The 25,749-nt window shown below is 37.5% G+C and overlaps 1 protein-coding gene across 2 annotated transcripts in view; it reads left to right on the top strand.

Moving 5' to 3' along the window:
• Positions 1-16,560, top strand: part of LOC149957298 (uncharacterized) — a 51,554-nt gene extending 34,994 nt beyond the window's left edge. For both annotated transcript variants that reach the window (XM_090165505.1, XM_090165506.1), the window contains 6 exons: positions 7,963-8,001; positions 11,935-12,111; positions 12,251-12,301; positions 12,950-13,129; positions 14,655-15,071; positions 16,077-16,560. In XM_090165505.1, the coding sequence (XP_090021631.1) occupies positions 7,963-8,001; positions 11,935-12,111; positions 12,251-12,301; positions 12,950-13,129; positions 14,655-15,071; positions 16,077-16,519 (1,307 nt within the window). In that variant the 3' untranslated portion in view covers positions 16,520-16,560. The remainder of the gene's footprint in view (positions 1-7,962; positions 8,002-11,934; positions 12,112-12,250; positions 12,302-12,949; positions 13,130-14,654; positions 15,072-16,076) is intronic.
• Positions 16,561-25,749: the final 9,189 nt, after the last annotated feature.

A 25,749-nucleotide genomic window follows, 5' to 3' on the forward strand; every position in this document is an offset into this window, starting at 1 on the left:
GAAATGTTTTCGATTCCGACATTGTCCAAAAATATATTTTTGGGTGCTTTGCCCAAGGCAGGGATTGACTAAACTTTGACTTTATCTATTAATGATAGACTGATGATATGTTTTGTGGTTATAGCCATCCATTTTCGGCCTCAAATGGTTTTAATTAAATAATAATTAAAACGTTATACAAATTGTACGAAATAAATAAGAAAAATGAATAAATATAAAAACAGTGAGATAACCACACTGGGGATAATGTTCAATGCTGATAACTCTACGACTATCGTACCATCCTGCGACGCCGACTATGCAGGCTGTGGAAAGACGAGACGATCAACGTCTGGGTTCGTTTATCTCTAGGGGTCAAACGCCAACCATTTGGGCCAGCAGGAAGCCACACTCGGTTGCTCTCTCTACGACAGAAGCCGAGCTGGTAGCAGTAACAGAGGCCTCAAAAGATATCGTTTGTGTAAGAGTCATCCTCTCCGATATTCAAGGAGACAGATACACCGATGTACCAGAAACCCGCAACGACAACTCTGGGACTATCAAACTAATCAGGAATCCAGAATTCCACCGTCGCACGAAGTACATCAGCATCCGGCACTATTACGGGCTGGAGCTGGTAGAAGGAGGCATAATCGATGTCATGCATGTTCCAAGTGAAGATCAGTTGGCTGATATCTTCACCGAGTCACTTGGAAACGAAATGTTATTTCGTCTACTCCAGAGGTTAAATCCCCACACGCAGGAAAATTCTTCTTCTAGGGCGTGTGTTGGAAAAAAATGAGGGGACGTTCACTCCCATGATTATTAGAACACCTTCGTATGATTAAAATATGATTAGATTAGATGGAAATTATATCTGTAGCTTTGACTGTACAATGATTAAAAATGATTAAATCATAATTAAAATAACAAAGTGATCTGCCCCTCGGGAAAAAACGATTTCGACTTTCACCTTCCCCCCTCGCTTTAATTGTTCGTACATTGTTATAGAGTTAACTGATAAAGTGTAATTTATAACAGTGTAAATATACAAGTATAATCACTCGCACTCGCAAAGCTCACTCGCAGTCTCCACCTTGTATTATCATTATCATATCAATTTTTCTAGTGTTTTTAATATTTTTCGTTTAAATCTAATAAACCAGTTCCTTTTTTTTATTAAATAAACTAATTTAAGAGACAAAATACTTCATGACTGGTATATAAAACTAATTTAATTGGTATAAAAATAAATAAGTCTGACAAGCTTTCGAACCGCAAATTTCTTTTCAAGTCGAGGTTTAAAACAATACTCCTTTTAACTTGACTTGCCTTGGATATTTGATCGCGCTCTGCTGGTATTGAAACTTCATCACATATTTTATTGGATTAAGATCCCTCTAAACCTATTAGTGCCGAGACTCTCATATTATCAATCAACAAGTCGGCCAAGGCCGTAATATTAGATCCACATTTAAAGGATAAATTTTACATGGGAAAAGGTTATTTCCTGCCCACAACCCAACATGAGGCAGGTCCGTCAACAACCATGTATAGAAATATAATTTCTTCTCTGCCACACAGCCCTCAGCCTCGCCTTGAAGTTCCCTGAAAGACGAGCAAAAATATGTATATCCCCCCACCAGGATCCCTTCCGCGGCTTGAGCCAAAAGTGTGGTAGAAAACACAGTGTTCGCATGCTTTATTTGCGGCAGCGTCGGTGAAACGGGTAAAAATCTTAAATAAAACTGTACATAAATCACTAAGAATATTTTAATCACCCCGTACAGAAATCACGAAGAATATTTCACACTTATATATTACTTATGGCCATATTTTGTTAGAAATATTTTTCAATTATTTAGTTTCACAGTTATTTATAACTCTCCTGGTAAAACTTTATTTTTATGGCCATATTTTGTTAGAATTAAAAAAAATTGTGTCACACATATTCATTTTTTATCGTCACACTAATTCTAACCCGCGGAACTTGGTTTCGCAGGTAGCGGTAACCCTATTAAGTGTTCCTAGAAAACTCGGCGTTGCTATGTCACTCCAATAAAAAGATATGGAAGTTGTTGCACTTTTTTACGACGACAACAACAACAACAACATTTACGATTGCAATAGATACCCCTCGATATATATATATCGATGTGGATCTAAAATCGGGTTTTCGTCCACCAAATAAGAAATTCGAGTTTTATGGGTCCGAATAGGTCCCCGTGAAACGTGGATTTCTTGCGAATATATTTAAATAAAGCTTCCTTTGACGCGTCGGGTGATCGGTATTAGTTTATTTCTGTGAAACCACTTTAGAATAATTTGATCATGATACATGAGTTGAGACCGAATATAATGTATTCGCAGGCCGAAAACCAATTTAGCACTTCATTTATCTGAGCCCATTAAGTCAAGAAATATTTAGAATATCAGTCGATAGAAGAATCGAGCTATTACAATTGCACTATAAATTTGGCAACAAAATTGAGTATTTTATCTGAAACTGTTTGGGTCAAAATTCTAAATGATACATGTTACGTTCGTGTAATTATCCCTACTAATTTAAAACTGTCCCTCCAAAACGTTGGACTTCTAAATTATTTGGATTTTAACCGTTTTATTCGACTCAATAATAAATTTGATTATTCTTATAAATGGAAATTTCAATTATATTATTGCTCTTACACTGTTAAGAATTGCTGTTAAAATTTACAGGAATTTACCTGGCAGAAAATTACCAGGAAAATTCCTGTAAAATTACAGGTATTTTTTCCTGTAACCGTAGCAAGTTCTAGACACGAGAAATATAAAGTACCATTAACAGTAAATTTTAAATTGCTGTTGTCCAACATGAAATTTCCCATTACGTTTACGGTAATTTAACAATAGAACTTTATTATCCGGTTGTCGCAAAAATTATGCTGGGGCTATAGGCCTACCCAAAATTAATTCCAAATATTAATTACTACATGATAATTGTACATGAATGGCAATTTTAAATTTAAATAGATAAAACTAAATTATTGATGAACTTTTTTATTTGAAAAACATGATACAGCAATTGAATCAAATCAGGTTATGTGAGCAAAATTTTTAAAACATCAAAAAGTGCATAAACCTCACCAAGATTGTTTTTACTAAAAATACTTATACAATTTATAAAATTTAAAGTTCACATTTTCAAATCAATTAATAAAATAAAATCTGTCAAAGTTCGTTAACACTTGTATTTCGGTGAAATTAAATTATAAACGTGAATTTTCTGCTATTTAATACTCTAAGGGTTAGGTTTTCTTCTTCCTGTCACCCTTTAAATTTACTTTCCTGCCACACAAATATACTGGTGGTAGGCCAACTGCAGAAAACGTTGGCCTACCACCAGGGTATTTGTGCGGCAGGTAAGTAAATTTAAAGGGTAACAGGCAGAAAAAAAGACCTTTAATTTAATTTAACAATTGATGTTTTTTGAAATTATCAGCTTCAGCTTTCTTGTTTGATTGCCATTGATGGAGATACTCGAAATGAAACTTTAGTCAAATCATGGAATCCAGCTGTTTCCATTTCTCAATCTTGATTTTAATAAATTCAGCCAAAATATTTTTCAATTTGAATTAAACTCTTTATCAGTGTTCAATGTCTTCTATGAGTGTACTGCAGCTAAACAATATAAAAATTTTAATAACTGGAAATTCTTCATACAAAATCACAATTATTGAACCAAAAACATATGCACATTAAGCATAGTCATTAAGATTTTAGGCAGGTTCTTTCAGCGGTAGTGATTAAAATACAATTCCAATTATTTTTAGTAAAAAAGTTTAAATAGATAACCAAATTTCAAACTCAATTTTAAAAAGGGAGCTAAATGGATTTTTTTTTCACCTACATGTAGCTTACTCAATGGGTGACCACAGACTAAGATAGATAATTTTTGAAGATATTTAAAGGCAACTTCTCTTACATTTCACCCAGAATCACATTTATTGAATAAAGAAAATGTAATCCCCTACTTCAAGACTTGGGCAAGGTGGTTTTTTAGAGGTGTTAAAACAATAACTTAAATTTTAAAATAAGTGAAATTTTGGTGGTATACACGCTTGAGCTTTTTTTTTTCAATTTGATACCATCACTTAAAAACAACTTTGCCAAAGTCTGAATAACTATGTAAAGTAATAAAAGGGTGGTTAAATATTTTTGGATTCAATAATTTTGTTTTAAGGCAAAACAAATTGAATATATTAAAGTTATCGTAGTGAAATAAAATAGTTTCCTTTAAATGCAGCTGAAAAGAAACATCATTAGTTTGTGTTCACACATTGAATACGGTAGCAGGTGTAAAATTTTCACTTCGCCAACTTTTTAAAATAAAAAAGGGGTTAAATATCTTTTGGTCCAATAATTGTGGTTCTGGGTTAAAAAAAATCTTATAGATAACAGTATTAAGTTGATTTAAAATAAATAAAATATAACCACTATTGCACAGTAAAAACATATTTATTGCTACTACAGCTGTTTCGGCTCCCTACCTGACGACGGCTCCGGTAAGAGAGCCGAAACAGCTGTAGTAGCAATAAATATGTTTTTACTGTGCAATAGTGGTTAAATTTTATTTATTTTAAATTAGTACATGTACAGGAAGTCCGTCCACAAATAATTAGTATTAAGTTGGTTAAATAAAATTTTTCATCTGCTACCATACCCAATGGTCACACATAGACTAACAAAGATAATTTTTAACTATATTTAAAGGCAACTTCCCTTACATTTCACTGTAAAAACATTGAAACTTCCTTCACTGCCATAACTTTATTATATGCAGTTTTATTTTCCAGAATCACAATTATTGAAGAGAAAAAAATACGTAACCACCTTAAAATTACCAACACAGGTATTCAGACTTTGGCAAGGTTGTTTTTAAGTTATGGTGTTCAATTTTAAAAAAATTACTTCAGCTTTTAAATAAGATTTTATTTTGTATCCACCCTATATCATTTACATATCATTTTTTTTTATTCTAATTTAACCATCACTTTAAAAACTTTGCAAGTCTGAATAGCTGTGTAGAGTACTATTAACAGAGATAATTATTTCTTGGTTCAGTTAATGTGATGATTCGAGTGAAAAATTTGCATATGTTAAAGTTATTGGATTGAAGGAAACTTCAGTGTTTTCAGGGTGATAATTAAGGGAAGTTGCCTTTCAATATAGTTGAAAATTATCTTTTTCAGTCTGTGGTCACCCATTGAATATGTAAGGAAGTGAAAAAAATTCATTTAGCAAGCTTTTCTTAAATTTTGGTATCCACCCTGTATCATTTAAAAGCTCGAGCATTTTTTTTTCAAATTAATTTTAACCATATCTTAAAACAAGCTTCCCTAAGTCTGACTAGCTTTGTAAGGTAATAATAAAATAGCGAAATATTTTTTGGGTTTAATAATTGTGATTCTTATTGAAAATTTTGCATATATTACAGAATTAGGCTGGCTAATTTTATTTTCACCTGCTACCATTCTCAATGGGTGAACATAGAATAACAAAGGTAATTTTCCACTATATGTAAAGCCAACTTTCCTTACATTTCACTATGAAAACACTGAAGCTTCTTTCAATGCGATAACTTTATAACATGCAATTTTTTTCCCCAGAATTACAATTATTGAATCGAAAAAAATATGTAACCACCTTTGATTTACCCAACACAGGTATTCAGACTTGGGCATGGTTGTTTTTTAAGTGATGATGTTCAATTTAAAAAAAATTACTTCAGCTTTTAAATAAGATTTTTTTTTGGATCCACCCTATATCATTTATATAAAACCTGAAATAATTTATTTTTTTTTATTCTAATTTAACCATCACTTTAAAAACCTTGTGCAAGTCAGAGTAGTTGTGTAGAGTACTAATAACGTAGATAAAAATTTCTTGGTTCAGTTATGTAGGGAAGCTTGTTTTAAGATTTGGTTAAAATGAATTTGGAAAAAAAATGCTTGAGCTTTTAAATATATGATAAAGGGTGGATACCAAAATTTCAAAATAAAATTTAATAAAAGCTTGCTATATGAAATTTTTTAACTTCCTAACATTTTAATTGGGTGAACACAGACTTAAAAAGATAACTATATTTAACGGCAACTTCCCTTAAATTTCACCCTGAAAACACTAGTTTCCTGCAATGCAATAACTTTGACTTATGCAAATTTTTCACTCAGAATCATCACATTAAATGTGATCCAATCTGTATCGTAAATTTAAAAGCTCAAGCAATTTTTTTTTCCAAATTCATTTTTAACTTATCTTAAAACAAGCTTCCCTAAGTCTGACTAGCTCTGTAGGGTAATAATAAAATAGCTAAATATTTTTTGGATTCAATAATTTTGATTCTGAGTGAAAACTTTGCATATATTACAGTATTAGTTTGGCTAATTAATTTTGTTTCATCTGCTACCATAATCAATGGGTGAACATAGAATAACAAAGGTAATTTTCCACTATATTTAAAGCCAACTTCCCTTACATTTCACTATGAAAACACTGAAGCTTCTTTCAATGTGATAACTTAATTGCATGCAATTTTTTTCCCAGAATTACAATTATTGAATCGAAAAATTACCCAACGCAGCTTATCAGACTTGGGCAAGGTTGTTTTTAAGTGATGGTGTTAAATAAAAAAATATACTTCAGCTTTTGAATAAGATTTTTTTCTATCCTACCTATATAATTTATATAAAAGCTGAAGTAATTTATCCATTCAATCCAACAAGCATTAAAAAACCAGGTTCAAGTCAGAATAGCTGTGCAAAGTACTAATAACGTCGAAAATGTTTTTGGTTCAATTGACCTGATGAAAAATTTTCATATGGTAAAGTTACTGGACTGATGGAAGCTTCAGTGTTTTCAGAGCGAAGTCTTCTGTTCACCCACTGAATATGTTAACGAGTGAAAAAATTTAATTTAGCCAGCTTTTACTAAATTTAAGTTTGAAATTTTGGTATCCATCATCGTGTAAAATATACTTAAAAGCTATAGCAAATCATAACTTAAAACAACCTTCCCTAAGTCTGACTAGGGTAATAATATAATATAATATAATATAATAGCTATGCTAAATATTTTTAGTTTCAATAATTGAGATTCTGGGTGAAATATTTGTATATATTACAGTATTAAGTTGGCTAAGTGTTTTTTTAACTGCTATTTTGCTTCAAAGTGATAACTATAATATATACAAATTTATCACTCAGAATCATAATAAAAGTTTTAAATTATAGCGTTTAACGGGATAATTTAAAAATTGACGCGTTATTGAGTTAAGCCTAGGCGATTTGTTTATACCAATCAGCATAAATAAATACATTCTTGACGAAATACACTATACAAATATCTACTTAACTAAAATGGCCCTATTATTAACTTAATTATTACTTTAAAATAATGAAATTTAAAATTCTACTCACTATTTTGTATTTGATGATAATTTGTGTTCCGTGATATGATCATCTTCAATTGCACCACAGCAAAGCCGTTACACTTTGAAACTAGTGAAAACTGCAACCTCCACAAGATGGCGGGCTCAAGCCGTCGGTTACACGGTATTACCGAAAATTTACTGTTAATATAACGGTTAATCGACGAACAGGACTGTAGCTGTTGCGTACAGCAACTATCTAGTAACTCTAACGGTAAAAGTTGGTACTGGAATTTACCTGTTAAAATTTAACAGGAATTTAACAGGAAGCTACAGTAATTTTTAACAGTGTACGCCAATAACGGACAAGCGTTTAAGATTTATAAGTTCAATGACTCAGTTCCGGATAGCTTTAAAGTTGCTTAAATGTAAGCGTGGTTGTGAACCGTGAAACGATGATAAAATTTCATCCATTAATTCGGTTCATTTGTTTTATATAACAATTTAATTTAAGGTCACGAATGCTCTTTTCCTTAAATGCTGTGTATTTACAAATCAAATTACTTTATTTTCAGGCATTGCAGCGCAAACGGAGTGTCAGAAAAGGAAGGCTAGTAAGTAAACTTTTATTTTCGCAAATTTCTTTTATAAAGGATCCAAAGCGGAAGTTTCCATGCCATAGGGAGTTTAGGGACTGAGTAAATTCCGTTAACCTCGGGCCATTCCGATTGCAATTCTCAACACGATAAAGCTTATCTCCGAATGAGCACTGGCTGCAAGGCATCAACCACTCAATGTTCATCTTTAAAGCTTATCATAGGCGTCTGTTTTACTCGCTCCTCCGGTTACAACTTTTCAGCATTCAGTGTTGTAAACTCTCGCATAACCAGCAATGACCTGGTTTTGTCTGTAGAGCCCTTTACAGCCACCACTTCCATCCGTAATTATTATTTTTAGTAGGGGTTGGGTGTTTGGGTCAAGCCCAACCTAGCTCTTCAACCAGAGGTTCATTGTGCCTTTTAGACATGGAAAAGCCCAGTCTCCGAAACGAAATGCAAGATTTGCTTCGCCGAGATATTGGAAAGCTCGCTCGTTTCCAGCATGTGCATACCAAGATGCTCAAATCTTAGAGCCGCAAAAAATCACAGACACAAAGGACATGAGATAAAATTTCCTTCTCTACAAGACGTGCCCTGCACATAGGACTCAGGGGCGTACCGAAGAGAGTACGTTTGGGGGGGGAGGTAAGTGAAAAACAAAGTTTGTCAAGTCGTCCAAGTTTGGATTATTACGATAGATTTCAATTTAAATAATTTATTAAAATTATAATCGGTGGTGCCATCCGCTGTTAGCGGCGGGAACTATATACTATACAAATGTATTACTTTGAAAGTGATAGATGGCGTATAATGATAGATTTGACGGCTGAGTGCGCCGACTCGAAATTTCAGAATTTGTTTCGCGAAACCACGACTACTGAACGCGCCTATGTCATTCTAGCGGTACTATTCCCAATTCAATGGCGAAAACGGCTCGGCGTCTAGTTAAAGAGAGTAAGCAAATGCTTCACTCCCCCAGTAGCACATAGGCGCCGAAATACAGTTGGTTAAGAGTCCATGTGTCGGGTAAGAGTCCAAAGTTTGTAGACGGTAAATATTACAATTGGACGACTGTTCAAATTACTGTCGGTGGTATACTGGTTTCGGGCCTGATTACCGACAGTCGGCCGACCGTTGCATTAAAGGTCTCTTTGTAGACGGTAAAAATTACAATTGGACGACTGTTCAAATAACTGTCGGTGGTATACTTGTTTCGGGCCTGATTACCGACAGTTGGCCGACCATTGCATTAAAGGTCTCTTTGTAGACGGTAAAAATTACAATTGGCCGACTGTTCAAATAACTGTCGGTGGTATACTTGTTTCGGGCCTGATTACCGAAATGTTGGAAATCTGAACATAATTAAAAAATTAAAAAAAAATTAATTTTGATATAAATATCTTAACGTTGGAATTCAACAGAAGCCCGAGCGTAAAAGATGTCTGCTGAATAGCGACCGCCGTGCATTAATTGGTGAAGAATTTCACTATAAATTGCAATGGACTGCTCACATATAGGGCACTCTGAATGTTTATTAGTTTTACTGATATCGGCAGATTTCCGAGTTCAGCCAGAGTTCCTGCACAGTACTGATGAGCCCCAAGAAAAGCGAAAGCGGTCTACTGTTGGAATCTCTGGCTTAAATTTTGAATTTTGATTATATTGCACTGTTTAAATTCTGGATGTATTAATATAATACGTTTTTATAGGTTCATACCAGAATTATACGTCTAGAGACATCTTAATATTCCAAAGAGTTCGTGTTGGGTATGAGACCGAAACGGGGTCGGGTGGATATCCGAAACGCGGTCGGGCATGTATCGGAAACGGGGTCGTGTATGAATCCGAAACGGGGTCGGTTATGAACCAGAAATGGAGTTGGGTATCATTGCAATATTGAGTCGTAATACCTACCCATTGTTAGTCGGAAAGTAATTTCTTTGCCGTAAAAATAGTTTGCCCGACTCTAATTCGGGCGGACATAGTACCAGTCAAAAGAGTAGTTTCCCGACTGTATTTTGGCTACGAAATAGTCGCCGTCAGACAGTCGGCCCAACCGAAGATCGGTGCCGTCGGGCAGGTGACAATTGCTACTGGGGTCACTATATATATAAACGATACACACGAAGAAGAAAAAAGAGATTGTACGCTGCTACAGCAATTTAAAAATCCTATCAATCCCGCGTACTATTGTCTCGTCGTGTATCCCGCTGTAGTAAAAAATAGATACATTTCATCCTGACGAATACTAGTTGTTGTTTAACGGAACTGCTTTGAATAACTGGAATTATTCATACCCTAATATAACATAAACAATTCAAACACTTAAATATTAACGTAAGAACAACCGACAATGTATCACACGTTCTCTTTACCCAACGCAACTTAAGGAATATTGGCTTGTAAAATTTTCACTTTAATAAAGAATATCACTATAATATTAACGACTTACCTAATTTACCTTAAGTAAAAAAAACTGTAACATCTCCTATAGAAATAAAAACTACGTATTTTTATAAATTTTATACAGATTGCCAAATTTAACGTAGAAAATTAACACTGAAATAATAACGAACAACCGATATTCTCTGTCACGCCTTTGAATTTTATAAGGTGCTGCAGGAAAAATGACTATTTAAAAAGGTTTTAAGTTATACATAAGGAGAAGCCACTACATAGAAATCTCAAACATAGTTAATGACTTAAGGGAAGTAAATTGCTGGGAAATTCTAAATGATTTGTTGCAACATCGTTTACAATCAATTTAGTAGTTATTTAATTAACTAATATGCTTCATAATATTCATTTTGCCAAGTCCACCTCGATTTGCCAACTCTACAAAGCCTTTGGGGGGGAGCCTAGACCCGATCCCCTCCCAAAGGTACGTCCCTGAATTAATTAGGACTGTCACTGATGCCAATCAGATGCGGGTGTCTATTAAGCTCCAGTGACCTAAAAGTAGAACCGTAACCAAACTGATTCTACTTTACCATGACGCTTATGACCAGGCACCCAGTAGAGTTGAAAACCCTATCATGGGTACCCAGAACAACTCCTTCCGCGTTGAGTTTGCAAGTTCTCTCCCCACTGGTTTAAGGGGTTTTCCCCCGAGCTCTTCGGTTTCCCCTTTCATAAAAACTGGTTGAGGTTAACGGTATTAGATAGTGTAGGGAGCTGTTGGCTTGAAAGGCTTGCCAACACCATCCTACGCATTGATACCCACCCACCTAAATTAAAGGCTTTAAAAGTATCTTGATGACTTAGGCCTAAGGCGGTGCCTTGGATATTATTGTAGCTGATTATTATTATTATTATTAACCACCACCCACCAAACCACTTCCATCCGCAACGAATGACCACTTGTCAATCTCTTTATGATAGTGATGTGGAAAACGCAATTATAAATTCAGCTTAGTATTAGATCTGGCAAATTCTCGGATTTCTGTCATTTCTCAATGTGTAGAAAGAATGATTAATTACAATCGATGGTATATTCAATCACCTAAAGATTCACAGGTAGATTGAAGTTAATAATTTTAAGCGATTTCAGCATCACCACTTACGACGTTAGTGCAATTTTTATTACATACTACATAGTCAAGCAGTAATTAAGTGAAATCCATGATTCCATTTTCAATTTGTTGGTTTAGTGGAACATTTTCTCCCATAGGAAACTTCCCCAGACCAGTGAATGCACGTGTTAAAATTTTAGTACATTTTAATCATATTACGGAACAATAGATTTCATCCAGTTTTGACCAATTTTCCAAAGCTACGTGTACTGAAAAGCATTTGAACGCTGAGTACGTACAGACGAATAGTTTCTACTTAATATGTTTATTTGGTAGTATGATGATCACTTAAAACCTAGTCAGTCACGGAGTGTTTTAGTGTTTTGTTTGCATGAATCAGAAAGATGCCATCTTTGAAGATCTTTTTAATGCACAGATTCGGAAAAGGATGAATACGGATACTTAATAGATTGTGATGAAAATGGAAATTACAAGCCGTTGCGTTGCCAACCCAAAACTGATTCTCAAAATTCAGATCATTGCTATTGCATTTATCCTCCGAACGAAAGATTTGTGGCTGTCTACGTGTACGAAAACACCAATTGCCTACCTGGTACCTCTATTTCCTTTTATTTGTGCCCCAATTGTCACACATATCTCGAATTATTCAAATTTAAATCAAAGATATCAGCGAGGTATCGTCACGAGTGAAGTTCATGACTCATAGCATTAAATACATTAATTTTTAACAGAAGGTTCAGAAACACCATGTGAACACATGCGGAATGTTTTGAAGAAAGACAGTAAATATATTTTAAATATTTTGGTTATGTAAGTAAAATCAGTGAGGTGGTGGTTTAAACACTAGTTAATATTTCATATTTTTCATGGCGCCAAATTTTACATGAGAGCTTCATTCAGGCAAAATATTTGAATTGGACTTCGTGGTGCAAAACGTTCTAAGCGTGCTTGCGGAACATAAAAGTCCCTTCAAATAATTCTAGTTTAAAATTAACATATTAAATGGTTTTGTTATTAAAAAGGTCAAAAATATTCAATATTATGTCGCCATTTTCCACCATATAATCGAATCGAAAAGAAACCTTTAATTTGGTGTTATTTCAAATAATTTTTGTTTTTTGTGTTTAATTATAAATGAGATAATACAATGAAATGCATTATTTCTGATAGATGTTACAATTATACATTTGTTACTTAATTCTTGCGGTTTTTTTAGAATCTCAGTTTTCGTTTTTAAAGTGTTCAAATGTTTTGCTGTATTGCCACTGAAATAAAACTACCCAACATATGTTTTTGATATAAAATTTCACTTTAACTCTTTAGTTATTTTTGTAAATTTCGAAAAAAACGATATGCTGAAAAAAAAGGAACGAATAAAAGCATTGTTTTGGTAGACCGGAATAAAATCAACGGCTTTTCGTTTTATTCAGACAGGCAAGATGAAAACGTTTGCGACAATAATGGGCGTTTCTTGGTTAAACAAAGACGCTTGTATGTTAAGTACAATAGTACCAATGGTGAAATTCTGAGCTCTCCAATCTATAATTGGGTTTGTGTTGATCCTGAAAATGGATGGCTCATCAAAATCGCTGATTCAGAGTCGGATACTTGTGAGTAGCTGTCGTTTTTTTATCAGCTTAAACCAATATCAAAGCCCTGGGTGTTATCATTTTTGTTGATTTTAAAACCGTAGCTCATCTGCTAGTCTGTAGTGTTATCTGATTTATGGATTTTAATAACTTTATTTGTGAAATGCTTATGATGCACGTGTGGAGTAAACACCCAATTTTATTTTAGTTGTATTAATCGAAGGGAGAAAGAAAAATAAGATTTGTGGTCAATTTGACGAAAACTATGTCTGCTAATATTTGGTTTTGTCAGGAATGTAATAATATTAATAAGAATAATAAACAGCTAGGCTAATACCCCCATAGTAAATTCTCGCGGAACTTTTCTATACCCCATATGAAACGTCATACTGCAGTTGGGTTATTGTTTATTACTTATTTAACATTTGTTAATTTACCGGGTAAATATTGACTAGGTCAAAGGTTTAGACTCTCTTGCGGCCTCACCTTCAATTTCATTTCCGTAGTTTCCCGCACTTTCCCTCTCTCATTGTGGCTGACGGGATTTTCGTAGATGTTTTCTTAGCCAATGGAATGACCAAGAACAAAACGTATAGGCTCCACGTCAGAATGCCAAAAAAAATTAGTCTCAGATAACAAGACGTAATCAGTGTTGCCGAAACTGGTACATTTGTACTTTTTCCGTACGATTTGAAATAACCTAGTACAAAAGAACATTTTAAAAATTTTGAGGATAATTTTAGATCGTTTCAAAATTTCTGGAAATTATCCATCGAGGTCTTTCAAAACCGTAATATTATGAGAAAAATGACCGTTAAGAAGCTCCTGACTAAGTTAGATTTACAATAATATACAAAATTAAGCTTTTAAGACTCACATGTTCAAAGTTACCAAAATTTGGTTGTACCACATTTAAATTTAAAATTGAAACATTTCCGAGAAAAATAAAGTTCAGCTAAAACTTGTTGGCATAAAAATATACAGAAAGTTGTGGCGCCCTGTTTTTTATAGCAAAAATACAAAAAGTACGTTTCCCTAATCTATAAAGGTGCATTCAGAAAATACCTAGCGGCAAAACTCGACGTAATCAAGCCGTGATAATCATTCTTAGGTCGCGGTATTAATTCCTGGTTTCGCAAATATCAACAAACATAAATTTTATAAACTCACTGTAATGGATTTTTAAAATTGCTTAAACTATGAGGGAAATATGAAATATTCAGCCTAAATTTCAGGCAAATTTGAACCATCTAATCCTCCAATTTTTGTAAACTTATTTCTCGAAACAAGCATTGGAAATTATCGAACTTCAAAAGATCTTGTTTATCTTTATTAAAAGGATTTTCATCTTTATCGATAAATTAAAATTTTAACATTTGAACTAAGCTTTGGTCCTTCATAAATTTATCTTCATGGGTCTATTTCTTCTATTTTTGGAATGCACAGAAAGCGAATTGACTCTAGAAAGTTATACACGTTTTAGTCAGATGTCAGGTCTTATAGTATATTGCCTAATCTAAAATTATCTATAAATACGTTGTTATAGGCTTTCCAAACACCACACCAACTCCTACGATCCCACCAACTCCTACGACCACACCAACTCCTACGACCACACCAACTCCTACGACCACACCAACTCCTACGACCACACCAACTCCTACGACCACACCAACTCCTACGACCACACCAGCTCCTACGACCACACCAGCTCCTACGACCACACCAACTCCTACGACCACACCAACTCCTACGACCACACCAACTCCTACGACCACACCAACTCCTACGACCGCACCACCTCCTACGACCACAAGCAATCCAAGTTTTCCTGAAGATGAAGAAAAAAGTGCTAATAAAGACGAGAAAAAAGAAGACAAAACAAAAGGAGACGAAGCAGACGGAAAAAAAATAGATGTAATTTGTAACAAGATCAGAAAGAAAATGGAAACTCGGAAGAACTGTAAGATATCGAAATTTATTAGTTGGCTCGCGTGCCATGAAAGTCTCGCCCTTAACCCTCTTATGCAGTATCATCCGGCCTCCTGAATTAATTGCATTGACATTAGCTCGATGAAAGGGCTTATGGTGTAATAATCCTAGCTGATTACTATAATAAATGATAGTCTATTGAATCCAACCATAACGGCCCTTAGCGCCTATACAGTGTACCATATGGTAATTAATTGGTATAAAGCCGGCTTTGTTTCAGCGAAAGAGCTTCGCTTAGCTGTAGTATTTCCACTTTGAAGGGGCTACATTTTAAATCGAAAATCGTCTCCTAGGACGCACTTCGAATTATTATTAATGTAACCAGGGCCAGTTGAGTGTTTTTATATATATTGTTCAAGACTGATGCCTCAAATTCGATAGTAATCACTCAATCTCGTGAGCAAATATCACGATGTTCAAATCAGAGGTTTCCGTCCAGTTTTAAGTCGTTGTCAATCTTCATATGATTTTTGAGTGAACAGTATGTCAAATGTGAGGTGGTTATTAAAAAACTTAAACAATATCAAAAATTAAGATCACAATTTAATATTATATAATTTATAAATTACCCAGAGGTTTTTCTTTTCTTTTTCCAAATATCAAACTGGCTGCCCATAATCAACGTTTTTTCGCCCGTTTTCATTTAGATAAAGAACCACTTGGAAATTTAGTACCTGCCGTGGCCTAGCTAGGGGGCGGGCCGCATTAGGGTGCCACCCATTTGTGGATGTTTGGGGATTACAACCGACCGTGAAAAAATAAAAACTTACACAAACTAGGGAAATTCTAAAAAACTTTTGTACACGTTTTGACTAGTAAGTAGCACACCATGATATCCGCACCGGGTGCTACCCAGGCTAGCTGCGACACTGTGTACCTGTAGAGATTCCCTGGTGAACCTGTATTAGTTTTCAAAATGTATTTTTAATTTAAATTGATAATGAGTAAATTTAAAGTTATGATCTACCTTTCGTAGGGAGAGGATATTTTCCGGCGTGTAACAGCAAAGGAGAGTTTTCCGAAGTCCAGTGCAGGCTGGTGCAGAAAATGACGAAGTGCTACTGCGTATCGGCGAAGGGATCTGTTTTGGGAGAAGTGGCTGGAATATCGAGAAAGGACATTAAGAAATGTCGAAAGACACGGATGAGAACGGATTCGATTTCGAAATGGTTGGCCTACGAAGACGACTACGAATCAGCCACAGATGATTACTGGTATCAGGATTACGGTTACTCTTCTCTACAAAGGCGCAATGGCAACAGTGGTGGTGACCAATTCCAGTGGACAGACGAAGAGTTCTTTGATTACTACACCGGCGGCCAAAGCAATCACCGTTCAGATTACGTTGTGAATGATTCCGATTATGATGTACCCTGGTGGTTTAAAAGCTACTTTAATCGATACTTCAGTAAACATTGATGTAAAATAGATTTTTCTCTTTAATAAATTAAGACCATCAATTTAATTTATTTATTTCTAAGCAAAAAATTATATATTATTTTTATTTAGGTTGGAGGAATACAGAAATGGAACAACTAACGGGTCCCAAACAAGTCACATGATCGCTTTCTCGTTTTTTACGTATTTTGCTAATCTACTTAAGTATAATTTATGTCATTTTCACAAAACTCTATTATAGTGTTTTTTAAAAAGGTTTGCGATTACAGAGCTTAGGTTTAATATGAATTATCATCTAAATAACCTTTTTCAAGACGGGTTTTGGCGTTTCTCCCAATCAGCCTCAAGGGCTTCCAATATGTATGCTCCTCCCTTTAAAAGCAAATCAAATTGCTTCGGTTGCTTAGTGATTCCCTTAATTGGATGGCCCACAAGGGGTCAGAGTGTGCAATAACTGGCGGCTTTACCGGGGAGTCGGGGTCCGGCTCTTGTAACCCATCACGGGTGGTAGCGCACTGGGAGAAGTTAGCTCCGTCCAAATGGTCCTATCTCCACCACCGACTTCGGTCCGGTGTGGGCTGGTAACTGGGCTTCGGCCCAGGCTAACGGAGAGGGTCCAGGCAAACTGGCCGCTTCGGCGGATTGAGTATCCTGCAGTGGGGCTGCGGGCCTCCGTATGAGGGCACGGCGGTCCTGTTTCCCGGCCTTTTGGGCTCCCGCCGGGATATCCGGTGCCAGCTGTGCCGGGTTACTTGGACTGCTGTGTGCCCGCCGTTCCCGTTTAGGAACTCTTTCCAAAGGGCTTGGCTCTCTACCTTTCTAGGTAGGGTGTCGGCCGGCGTTTCCAGAGCATTCGCTCTTATTCCCACTGGTGTGTGCGAAGTGGGGGCTTGTCGACCCATTGCTGCACCTTCTGCTGGGTTGAGCGGCTTGCGTCGAGGGTGCGACCGTCAGTAGTAGGGTTCTGCTACCCATGCTTGTTTTGTCACCTGTCCGGGCTTGCGGACGCTGGGGTAGGGCATAATGATGACAGACCTCCGGTGTTCTGGTTTAAATCTTACTGTGTACACCGGGCTATAAATCTGACACATGTCCCTTAAACTGATGTTTTTCAACGCTGAAAATTCAGAATTGTATTAAACCAAGGTTCGAAACATTTGCGGTGTTGTTGGTCAGGTAGGACCATGTTATATTGAAATCCCATAATTGGATTTCAGAGCCCTTTTCATTCAGCTTCAAAATTTTATATTCAGTGCTTCTTGTAATTAATTTAAGTATAATTTTAGGTAATTTAAAGTAACTTCAAAATTTTTTCCTAATGGATATCGCCCAAAACTGTCCGCCAGTGTACAAAACAAATCAAAAACCTTAATTGGGATGAAATTATTTTATTTTTCCAAAATAATAGATGGAAACTATTTATCTACTCTAAGATACTTGCCGCAATTAAACTTCCAACTTCTTCCGTTAACTCTTCATCAAAAACGGACGAGCGAAATAGTTTGATTTCTTTACCTAGCTTTTCCCAATAAAATATTAGGTTTCCAATAGTAAAGCTTCTTTTATTCGCGACGTTTTGAGTTTTTTAAATCTCCGAGGGGACTTTATACCCTAGGAGGGGTTATACAACGACCGTGTCTGTCTGTCTGTCTGTGGGTCTGTCTGTGGGTCTGTCTGTCAGGCCTGCGAACGCGTTCGCATTTTCTTAGAATCAGGGAAAAGGTTTTTCCAAAAGCGCCCTCTTTTTGTCATTGGGTGTAGTATAATACTTTGATCGGCCGGGATTCGAACCCGAGCCGTCAAGAAAAGCCAAACTTCGTAACGCCAAAAGGCGATTGAGCCGAGAATAAGCTCTATTTTTCCCGTAAAAAATACAGTACTCGCGCAATGCAACTTTTAACGCGTCATACCACTAAAAAATATCAGCCCCATACTGCGGTCGTAAACGACTACGACATATTATTCGGCCAACGGCGGTGCGAAAAACGTCATCCGTTAAAAATTGGCATTAAAACTCCACGTACCAGGCCCTTTTCGAAGACCCTCAAAATCAAAGGTCCTAGCTACACTCTTATGGTCAGATAACGAACAAACATTTTGAACACACCGTGTAATATTGCCTAAATCAGCGGTTTTACAAAAAAAAAGTCTAGTCGTGAACAAACATAATGACCAAAAACAAACCCGGCCCACGTACAGTCAAAACAGCCTTTGTGCGTTTCCCGCCACACGTCCGAAAAAAGCAAACTATGAGCCCATTGAGATAAGGGTGAAAAACCCTGGGGAAAACCTTGAGAATGGGACCTACGATCAAAAAGTCTGGACATAACGTCGTTAAAATCACCTCCAATAATAGGGCGTTTTAATTGACGACAAATTGGCAATAACCCCGACATAAACGTAACACGCTCTTTGGCGTCGGTAGGCGCATAAATTGATCCAAAAATCAACCCAATTACTATCAATCTCCCCTGAGACAAAAATAGAAAGCCCGACAAGAGAAACCTGGACCGATTTAATTTTAAAATTTACCTCCCTAGAAATACAAATGGCAACTCCCCGAAACCCCGTGATCGGGTTATTGTCGACGAAAACATGTCCCTTAAAAATAATATTAAAAACCCCTACATGCTCCCCAACCCAATGTGTTTCTTGTAATAATAAAATGTCAGTGTCTTTAGCCAATAAACACAAAGCCTTCATCTTATACTTGTCACGGAGACCGCGAACATTTAGAGTTTGAACCCGTAACGGCATGGGAAGCCTGGGAAGAAGAATCGAACAGCTTACCACCAACTACCGAACCCGAAGCAGCCGACACACCTTGCAAGTTCTCTGATAGTTTACCAGGACGAATTAGACGCGCCGAACCACCTCGTGGAGCCGACTCAGACAAAGAAACGTGACCCACCGTCGGAGGATCTTCACCACTTCCAGTTGACTGGGACATCGGACGCTTCCCAGCGCCAGTGACCTGCATCAACGCCGAAAGAACGTTATCAATATCCATTGGGTGGACACCGTGCGAGGACTGCGGATCCACCTCCTCGACAGTCGGGCCTGCTGGCAAGACGGCATCAGCCAGGTCTGACCCCACCACCTTGGAGACAAAATTTGCAACAGCACCTTCCTGTCCTTCCGATTAGCGGCACGTCGGGCACTCTCCTCAGCCCGAAGACGAGCCGCTTCCGCATCTTCCTCTCCCTCCTGATTAGCAACACGTCGAGCACCCTCCTCAGCACGAAGACGAGCCGCCACCTCCCAGTCAGGACAACGTCGAATAACGTGTCCTTGTTTCCCACACTTGTGACAACGAAACTCCGGACATTGTTTGTACAAATGTCCGGGAGCCAAGCACTTGTTACAAACTCTAGATTGAGACTCGATTGTCACGCGATAAAATTTGTCTCGTCCCATGGCATCAGCAATACGTATACTCTACGGCAGCGAGAACACCCCATCGGGAAGTCCAACTTGAACCACACTGATCCCGCAAAAAAACCCAGCTCGTTTCCTCCAGACGGCCGCCCCCTTAACTTCGCAATTCATCGAACGCAGCTTATCCATCCAAGTATCATCTGAGACATATTCAGGTAAGTCAAAAAATGTCGCCAGTACAGTTTTCCGCATCACATCACAAACTTCATAATTAACTCCACCATCCTCCAATCCGCCTTGTACCGCTTCTTCCACATCTTCCACATGAATAAACGTCAGTATATACCCACAATCCGATGGTATAATAGACGAAACAGCCTCCAGACCATAACTTTTCTTGATAGAATCTGCAACGTCCTCGAATTTCGGCAATAACTTGGTTTTAAAATCGACGAAAACCGAACGCCGTAGGATATCCATCCTGGATCAAAGCCCCAGGAGGAAGCGGTAAAAAGTAATATAAACTCGGTATTAGTAAAAACGACAAAAATTTAAACAATTAAAATAAAACGAAAAATGACAAAATCCAAAAAACTAAGCTTCGCGCACGGAGCGAAAAAAAGAACAACCGCTCCTGACCGAGGCAAAAACCAAACTCCGGCATACGTCGAGCAGAGTGGTGCAGTGGAAGCGTGCTAGGCCCATAACCCAGAGGTCCGTGGATCGAAACCACGCTCTACTAGCTTCATATTGTAGTTTTTTATTAAAGTATTTTTATTTTTATGAATTATCACTTTGTAATTTGAGTTTACATTGAGCAAAGTGACGCATTGGAAGCGTGCTGGGCCCATAACCCAGAGGTCCGTGGATCGAAACAACGCTCTACTAGCTTCATATTGTAGTTTTTTATGAAAGTATTTTTATTTTTATGAATTTTCACTTTGTAATAGGGGAAGACATCGAGCAGAGTGGCGCAGTAGAAGCGTGCTGGGCCCATAACCCAGAGGTCCGTGGATCGAAACAACGCTCTACTAGCTTCATATTGTAGTTTTTTATGAAAGTATTTTTATTTTTATGAATTTTCACTTTGTAATAGGGGAAGACATCGAGCAGAGTGGCGCAGTAGAAGCGTGCTGGGCCCATAACCCAGAGGTCCGTGGATCGAAACAACGCTCTACTAGCTTCATATTGTAGTTTTTTATGAAAGTATTTTTATTTTTATGAATTTTCACTTTGTAATAGGGGAAGACATCGAGCAGAGTGGCGCAGTAGAAGCGTGCTGGGCCCATAACCCAGAGGTCCGTGGATCGAAACAACGCTCTACTAGCTTCATATTGTGGTTTTTTATGAAAGTATTTTTATTTTTATGAATTTTCACTTTGTAATAGGGGAAGACATCGAGCAGAGTGGCGCAGTAGAAGCGTGCTGGGCCCATAACCCAGAGGTCCGTGGATCGAAACAACGCTCTACTAGCTTCATATTGTAGTTTTTTATGAAAGTATTTTTATTTTTATGAATTTTCACTTTGTAATAGGGGAAGATATCGAGCAGAGTGGCGCAGTAGAAGCGTGCTGGGCCCATAACCGAGAGGTCCGTGGATCGAAACAACGCTCTACTAGCTTCATATTGTAGTTTTTTATGAAAGTATTTTTATTTTTATGAATTTTCACTTTGTAATAGGGGAAGACATCGAGCAGAGTGGCGCAGTAGAAGCGTGCTGGGCCCATAACCCAGAGGTCCGTGGATCGAAACAACGCTCTACTAGCTTCATATTGTAGTTTTTTATGAAAGTATTTTATTTTTATGAATTTTCACTTTGTAATAGGGGAAGACATCGAGCAGAGTGGCGCCGTAGAAGCGTGCAGGGCCCATAACCCAGAGGTCCGTGAATCGAAATAACGCTCTACTAGCTTCATATTGTAGTTTTTTATGAAAGTATTTTTATTTTTATGAATTTTCACTTTGTAATAGGGGAAGACATCGAGCAGAGTGGCGCAGTAGAAGCGTGCTGGGCCCATAACCCAGAGGTCCGTGGATCGAAACAACGCTCTACTAGCTTCATATTGTAGTTTTTTATGAAAGTATTTTTATTTTTATGAATTTTCACTTTGTAATAGGGGAAGACATCGAGCAGAGTGGCGCAGTGGAAGCGTGCTGGCCCCATAATCGAGAGGTCCGTGGATCGAAGCCACGCTCTACTAGCTTAATATTGTAGTTTTTTATTAAAGTATTTTTATTTTTATGAATTATCACTTTGTAATTTGAGTTTACATTGAGCAAAGTGACGCATTGGAAGCGTGCTGGGCCCATAACCCAGAGGTCCGTGGATCGAAACAACGCTCTACTAGCTTCATATTGTAGTTTTTTATGAAAGTATTTTTATTTTTATGAATTTTCACTTTGTAATAGGGGAAGACATCGAGCAGAGTGGCGCAGTAGAAGCGTGCTGGGCCCATAACCGAGAGGTCCGTGGATCGAAACAACGCTCTACTAGCTTCATATTGTAGTTTTTTATGAAAGTATTTTTATTTTTATGAATTTTCACTTTGTAATAGGGGAAGACATCGAGCAGAGTGGCGCAGTAGAAGCGTGCTGGGCCCATAACCCAGAGGTCCGTGGATCGAAACAACGCTCTACTAGCTTCATATTGTAGTTTTTTATGAAAGTATTTTTATTTTTATGAATTTTCACTTTGTAATAGGGGAAGACATCGAGCAGAGTGGCGCAGTGAAAGCGTGTTGGCCCCATAATCGAGAGGTCCGTGGATCGAAGCCACGCTCTACTAGCTTAATATTGTAGTTTTTTATGAAAGTATTTTTATTTTTATGAATTTTCACTTTGTAATAGGGGAAGACATCGAGCAGAGTGGCGCAGTAGAAGCGTGCTGGGCCCATAACCCAGAGGTCCGTGGATCGAAACAACGCTCTACTAGCTTCATATTGTAGTTTTTTATGAAAGTATTTTTATTTTTATGAATTTTCACTTTGTAATAGTGGAAGACATCGAGCAGAGTGGCGCAGTAGAAGCGTGCTGGGCCCATAACCCAGAGGTCCGTGGATCGAAACAACGCTCTACTAGCTTCATATTGTAGTTTTTTATGAAAGTATTTTTATTTTTATGAATTTTCACTTTGTAATAGGGGAAGACATCGAGCAGAGTGGCGCAGTGGAAGCGTGCTGGCCCCATAATCGAGAGGTCCGTGGATCGAAACCACGCTCTGCTAGCTTAATATTGTAGTTTTTTATTAAAGTATTTTTATTTTTATGAATTATCACTTTGTAATACGGAAACACTTAGAGCAGGGTGGCGCAGTGTAAGCGTGCTGGGCCCATAACCCAGAGGTCCGTGGATCGAAACAACGCTCTACTAGCTTCATATTGTAGTTTTTTATGAAAGTATTTTTATTTTTATGAATTTTCACTTTGTAATAGGGGAAGACATCGAGCAGAGTGGCGCAGTAGAAGCGTGCTGGGCCCGTAACCCAGAGGTCCGTGGATCGAAACAACGCTCTACTAGCTTCATATTGTAGTTTTTTATGAAAGTATTTTTATTTTTATGAATTTTCACTTTGTAATAGGGGAAGACATCGAGCAGAGTGGCGCAGTAGAAGCGTGCTGGGCCCATAACCCAGAGGTCCGTGGATCGAAACAACGCTCTACTAGCTTCATATTGTAGTTTTTTATGAAAGTATTTTTATTTTTATGAATTTTCACTTTGTAATAGGGGAAGACATCGATCAGAGTGGCGCCGTAGAAGCGTGCAGGGCCCATAACCCAGAGGTCCGTGAATCGAAATAACGCTCTACTAGCTTCATATTGTAGTTTTTTATGAAAGTATTTTTATTTTTATGAATTTTCACTTTGTAATAGGGGAAGACATCGAGCAGAGTGGCGCAGTAGAAGCGTGCTGGGCCCATAACCCAGAGGTCCGTGGATCGAAACAACGCTCTACTAGCTTCATATTGTAGTTTTTTATGAAAGTATTTTTATTTTTATGAATTTTCACTTTGTAATAGGGGAAGACATCGAGCAGAGTGGCGCAGTGGAAGCGTGCTGGCCCCATAATCGAGAGGTCCGTGGATCGAAGCCACGCTCTACTAGCTTAATATTGTAGTTTTTTATTAAAGTATTTTTATTTTTATGAATTATCACTTTGTAATTTGAGTTTACATTGAGCAAAGTGACGCATTGGAAGCGTGCTGGGCCCATAACCCAGAGGTCCGTGGATCGAAACAACGCTCTACTAGCTTCATATTGTAGTTTTTTATGAAAGTATTTTTATTTTTATGAATTTTCACTTTGTAATAGGGGAAGACATCGAGCAGAGTGGCGCAGTAGAAGCGTGCTGGGCCCATAACCGAGAGGTCCGTGGATCGAAACAACGCTCTACTAGCTTCATATTGTAGTTTTTTATGAAAGTATTTTTATTTTTATGAATTTTCACTTTGTAATAGGGGAAGACATCGAGCAGAGTGGCGCAGTAGAAGCGTGCTGGGCCCATAACCCAGAGGTCCGTGGATCGAAACAACGCTCTACTAGCTTCATATTGTAGTTTTTTATGAAAGTATTTTTATTTTTATGAATTTTCACTTTGTAATAGGGGAAGACATCGAGCAGAGTGGCGCAGTGAAAGCGTGTTGGCCCCATAATCGAGAGGTCCGTGGATCGAAGCCACGCTCTACTAGCTTAATATTGTAGTTTTTTATGAAAGTATTTTTATTTTTATGAATTTTCACTTTGTAATAGGGGAAGACATCGAGCAGAGTGGCGCAGTAGAAGCGTGCTGGGCCCATAACCCAGAGGTCCGTGGATCGAAACAACGCTCTACTAGCTTCATATTGTAGTTTTTTATGAAAGTATTTTTATTTTTATGAATTTTCACTTTGTAATAGTGGAAGACATCGAGCAGAGTGGCGCAGTAGAAGCGTGCTGGGCCCATAACCCAGAGGTCCGTGGATCGAAACAACGCTCTACTAGCTTCATATTGTAGTTTTTTATGAAAGTATTTTTATTTTTATGAATTTTCACTTTGTAATAGGGGAAGACATCGAGCAGAGTGGCGCAGTGGAAGCGTGCTGGCCCCATAATCGAGAGGTCCGTGGATCGAAACCACGCTCTGCTAGCTTAATATTGTAGTTTTTTATTAAAGTATTTTTATTTTTATGAATTATCACTTTGTAATACGGAAACACTTAGAGCAGGGTGGCGCAGTGTAAGCGTGCTGGGCCCATAACCCAGAGGTCCGTGGATCGAAACAACGCTCTACTAGCTTCATATTGTAGTTTTTTATGAAAGTATTTTTATTTTTATGAATTTTCACTTTGTAATAGGGGAAGACATCGAGCAGAGTGGCGCAGTAGAAGCGTGCTGGGCCCGTAACCCAGAGGTCCGTGGATCGAAACAACGCTCTACTAGCTTCATATTGTAGTTTTTTATGAAAGTATTTTTATTTTTATGAATTTTCACTTTGTAATAGGGGAAGACATCGAGCAGAGTGGCGCAGTAGAAGCGTGCTGGGCCCATAACCCAGAGGTCCGTTGATCGAAACAACGCTCTACTAGCTTCATATTGTAGTTTTTTATGAAAGTATTTTTATTTTTATGAATTTTCACTTTGTAATAGGGGAAGACATCGAGCAGAGTGGCGCAGTGAAAGCGTGTTGGCCCCATAATCGAGAGGTCCGTGGATCGAAGCCACGCTCTACTAGCTTAATATTGTAGTTTTTTATGAAAGTATTTTTATTTTTATGAATTTTCACTTTGTAATAGGGGAAGACATCGAGCAGAGTGGCGCAGTACAAGCGTGCTGGGCCCATAACCTAGAGGTCCGTGGATCGAAACCACGCTCTGCTAGCTTAATATTGTAGTTTTTTAT

Source organism: Leiobunum rupestre, chromosome 2, assembly GCF_980474605.1.
Source record: "Leiobunum rupestre chromosome 2, qqLeiRupe1.1.hap1, whole genome shotgun sequence".
In the NCBI taxonomy this organism is placed as follows: domain Eukaryota; kingdom Metazoa; phylum Arthropoda; class Arachnida; order Opiliones; family Sclerosomatidae; genus Leiobunum; species Leiobunum rupestre.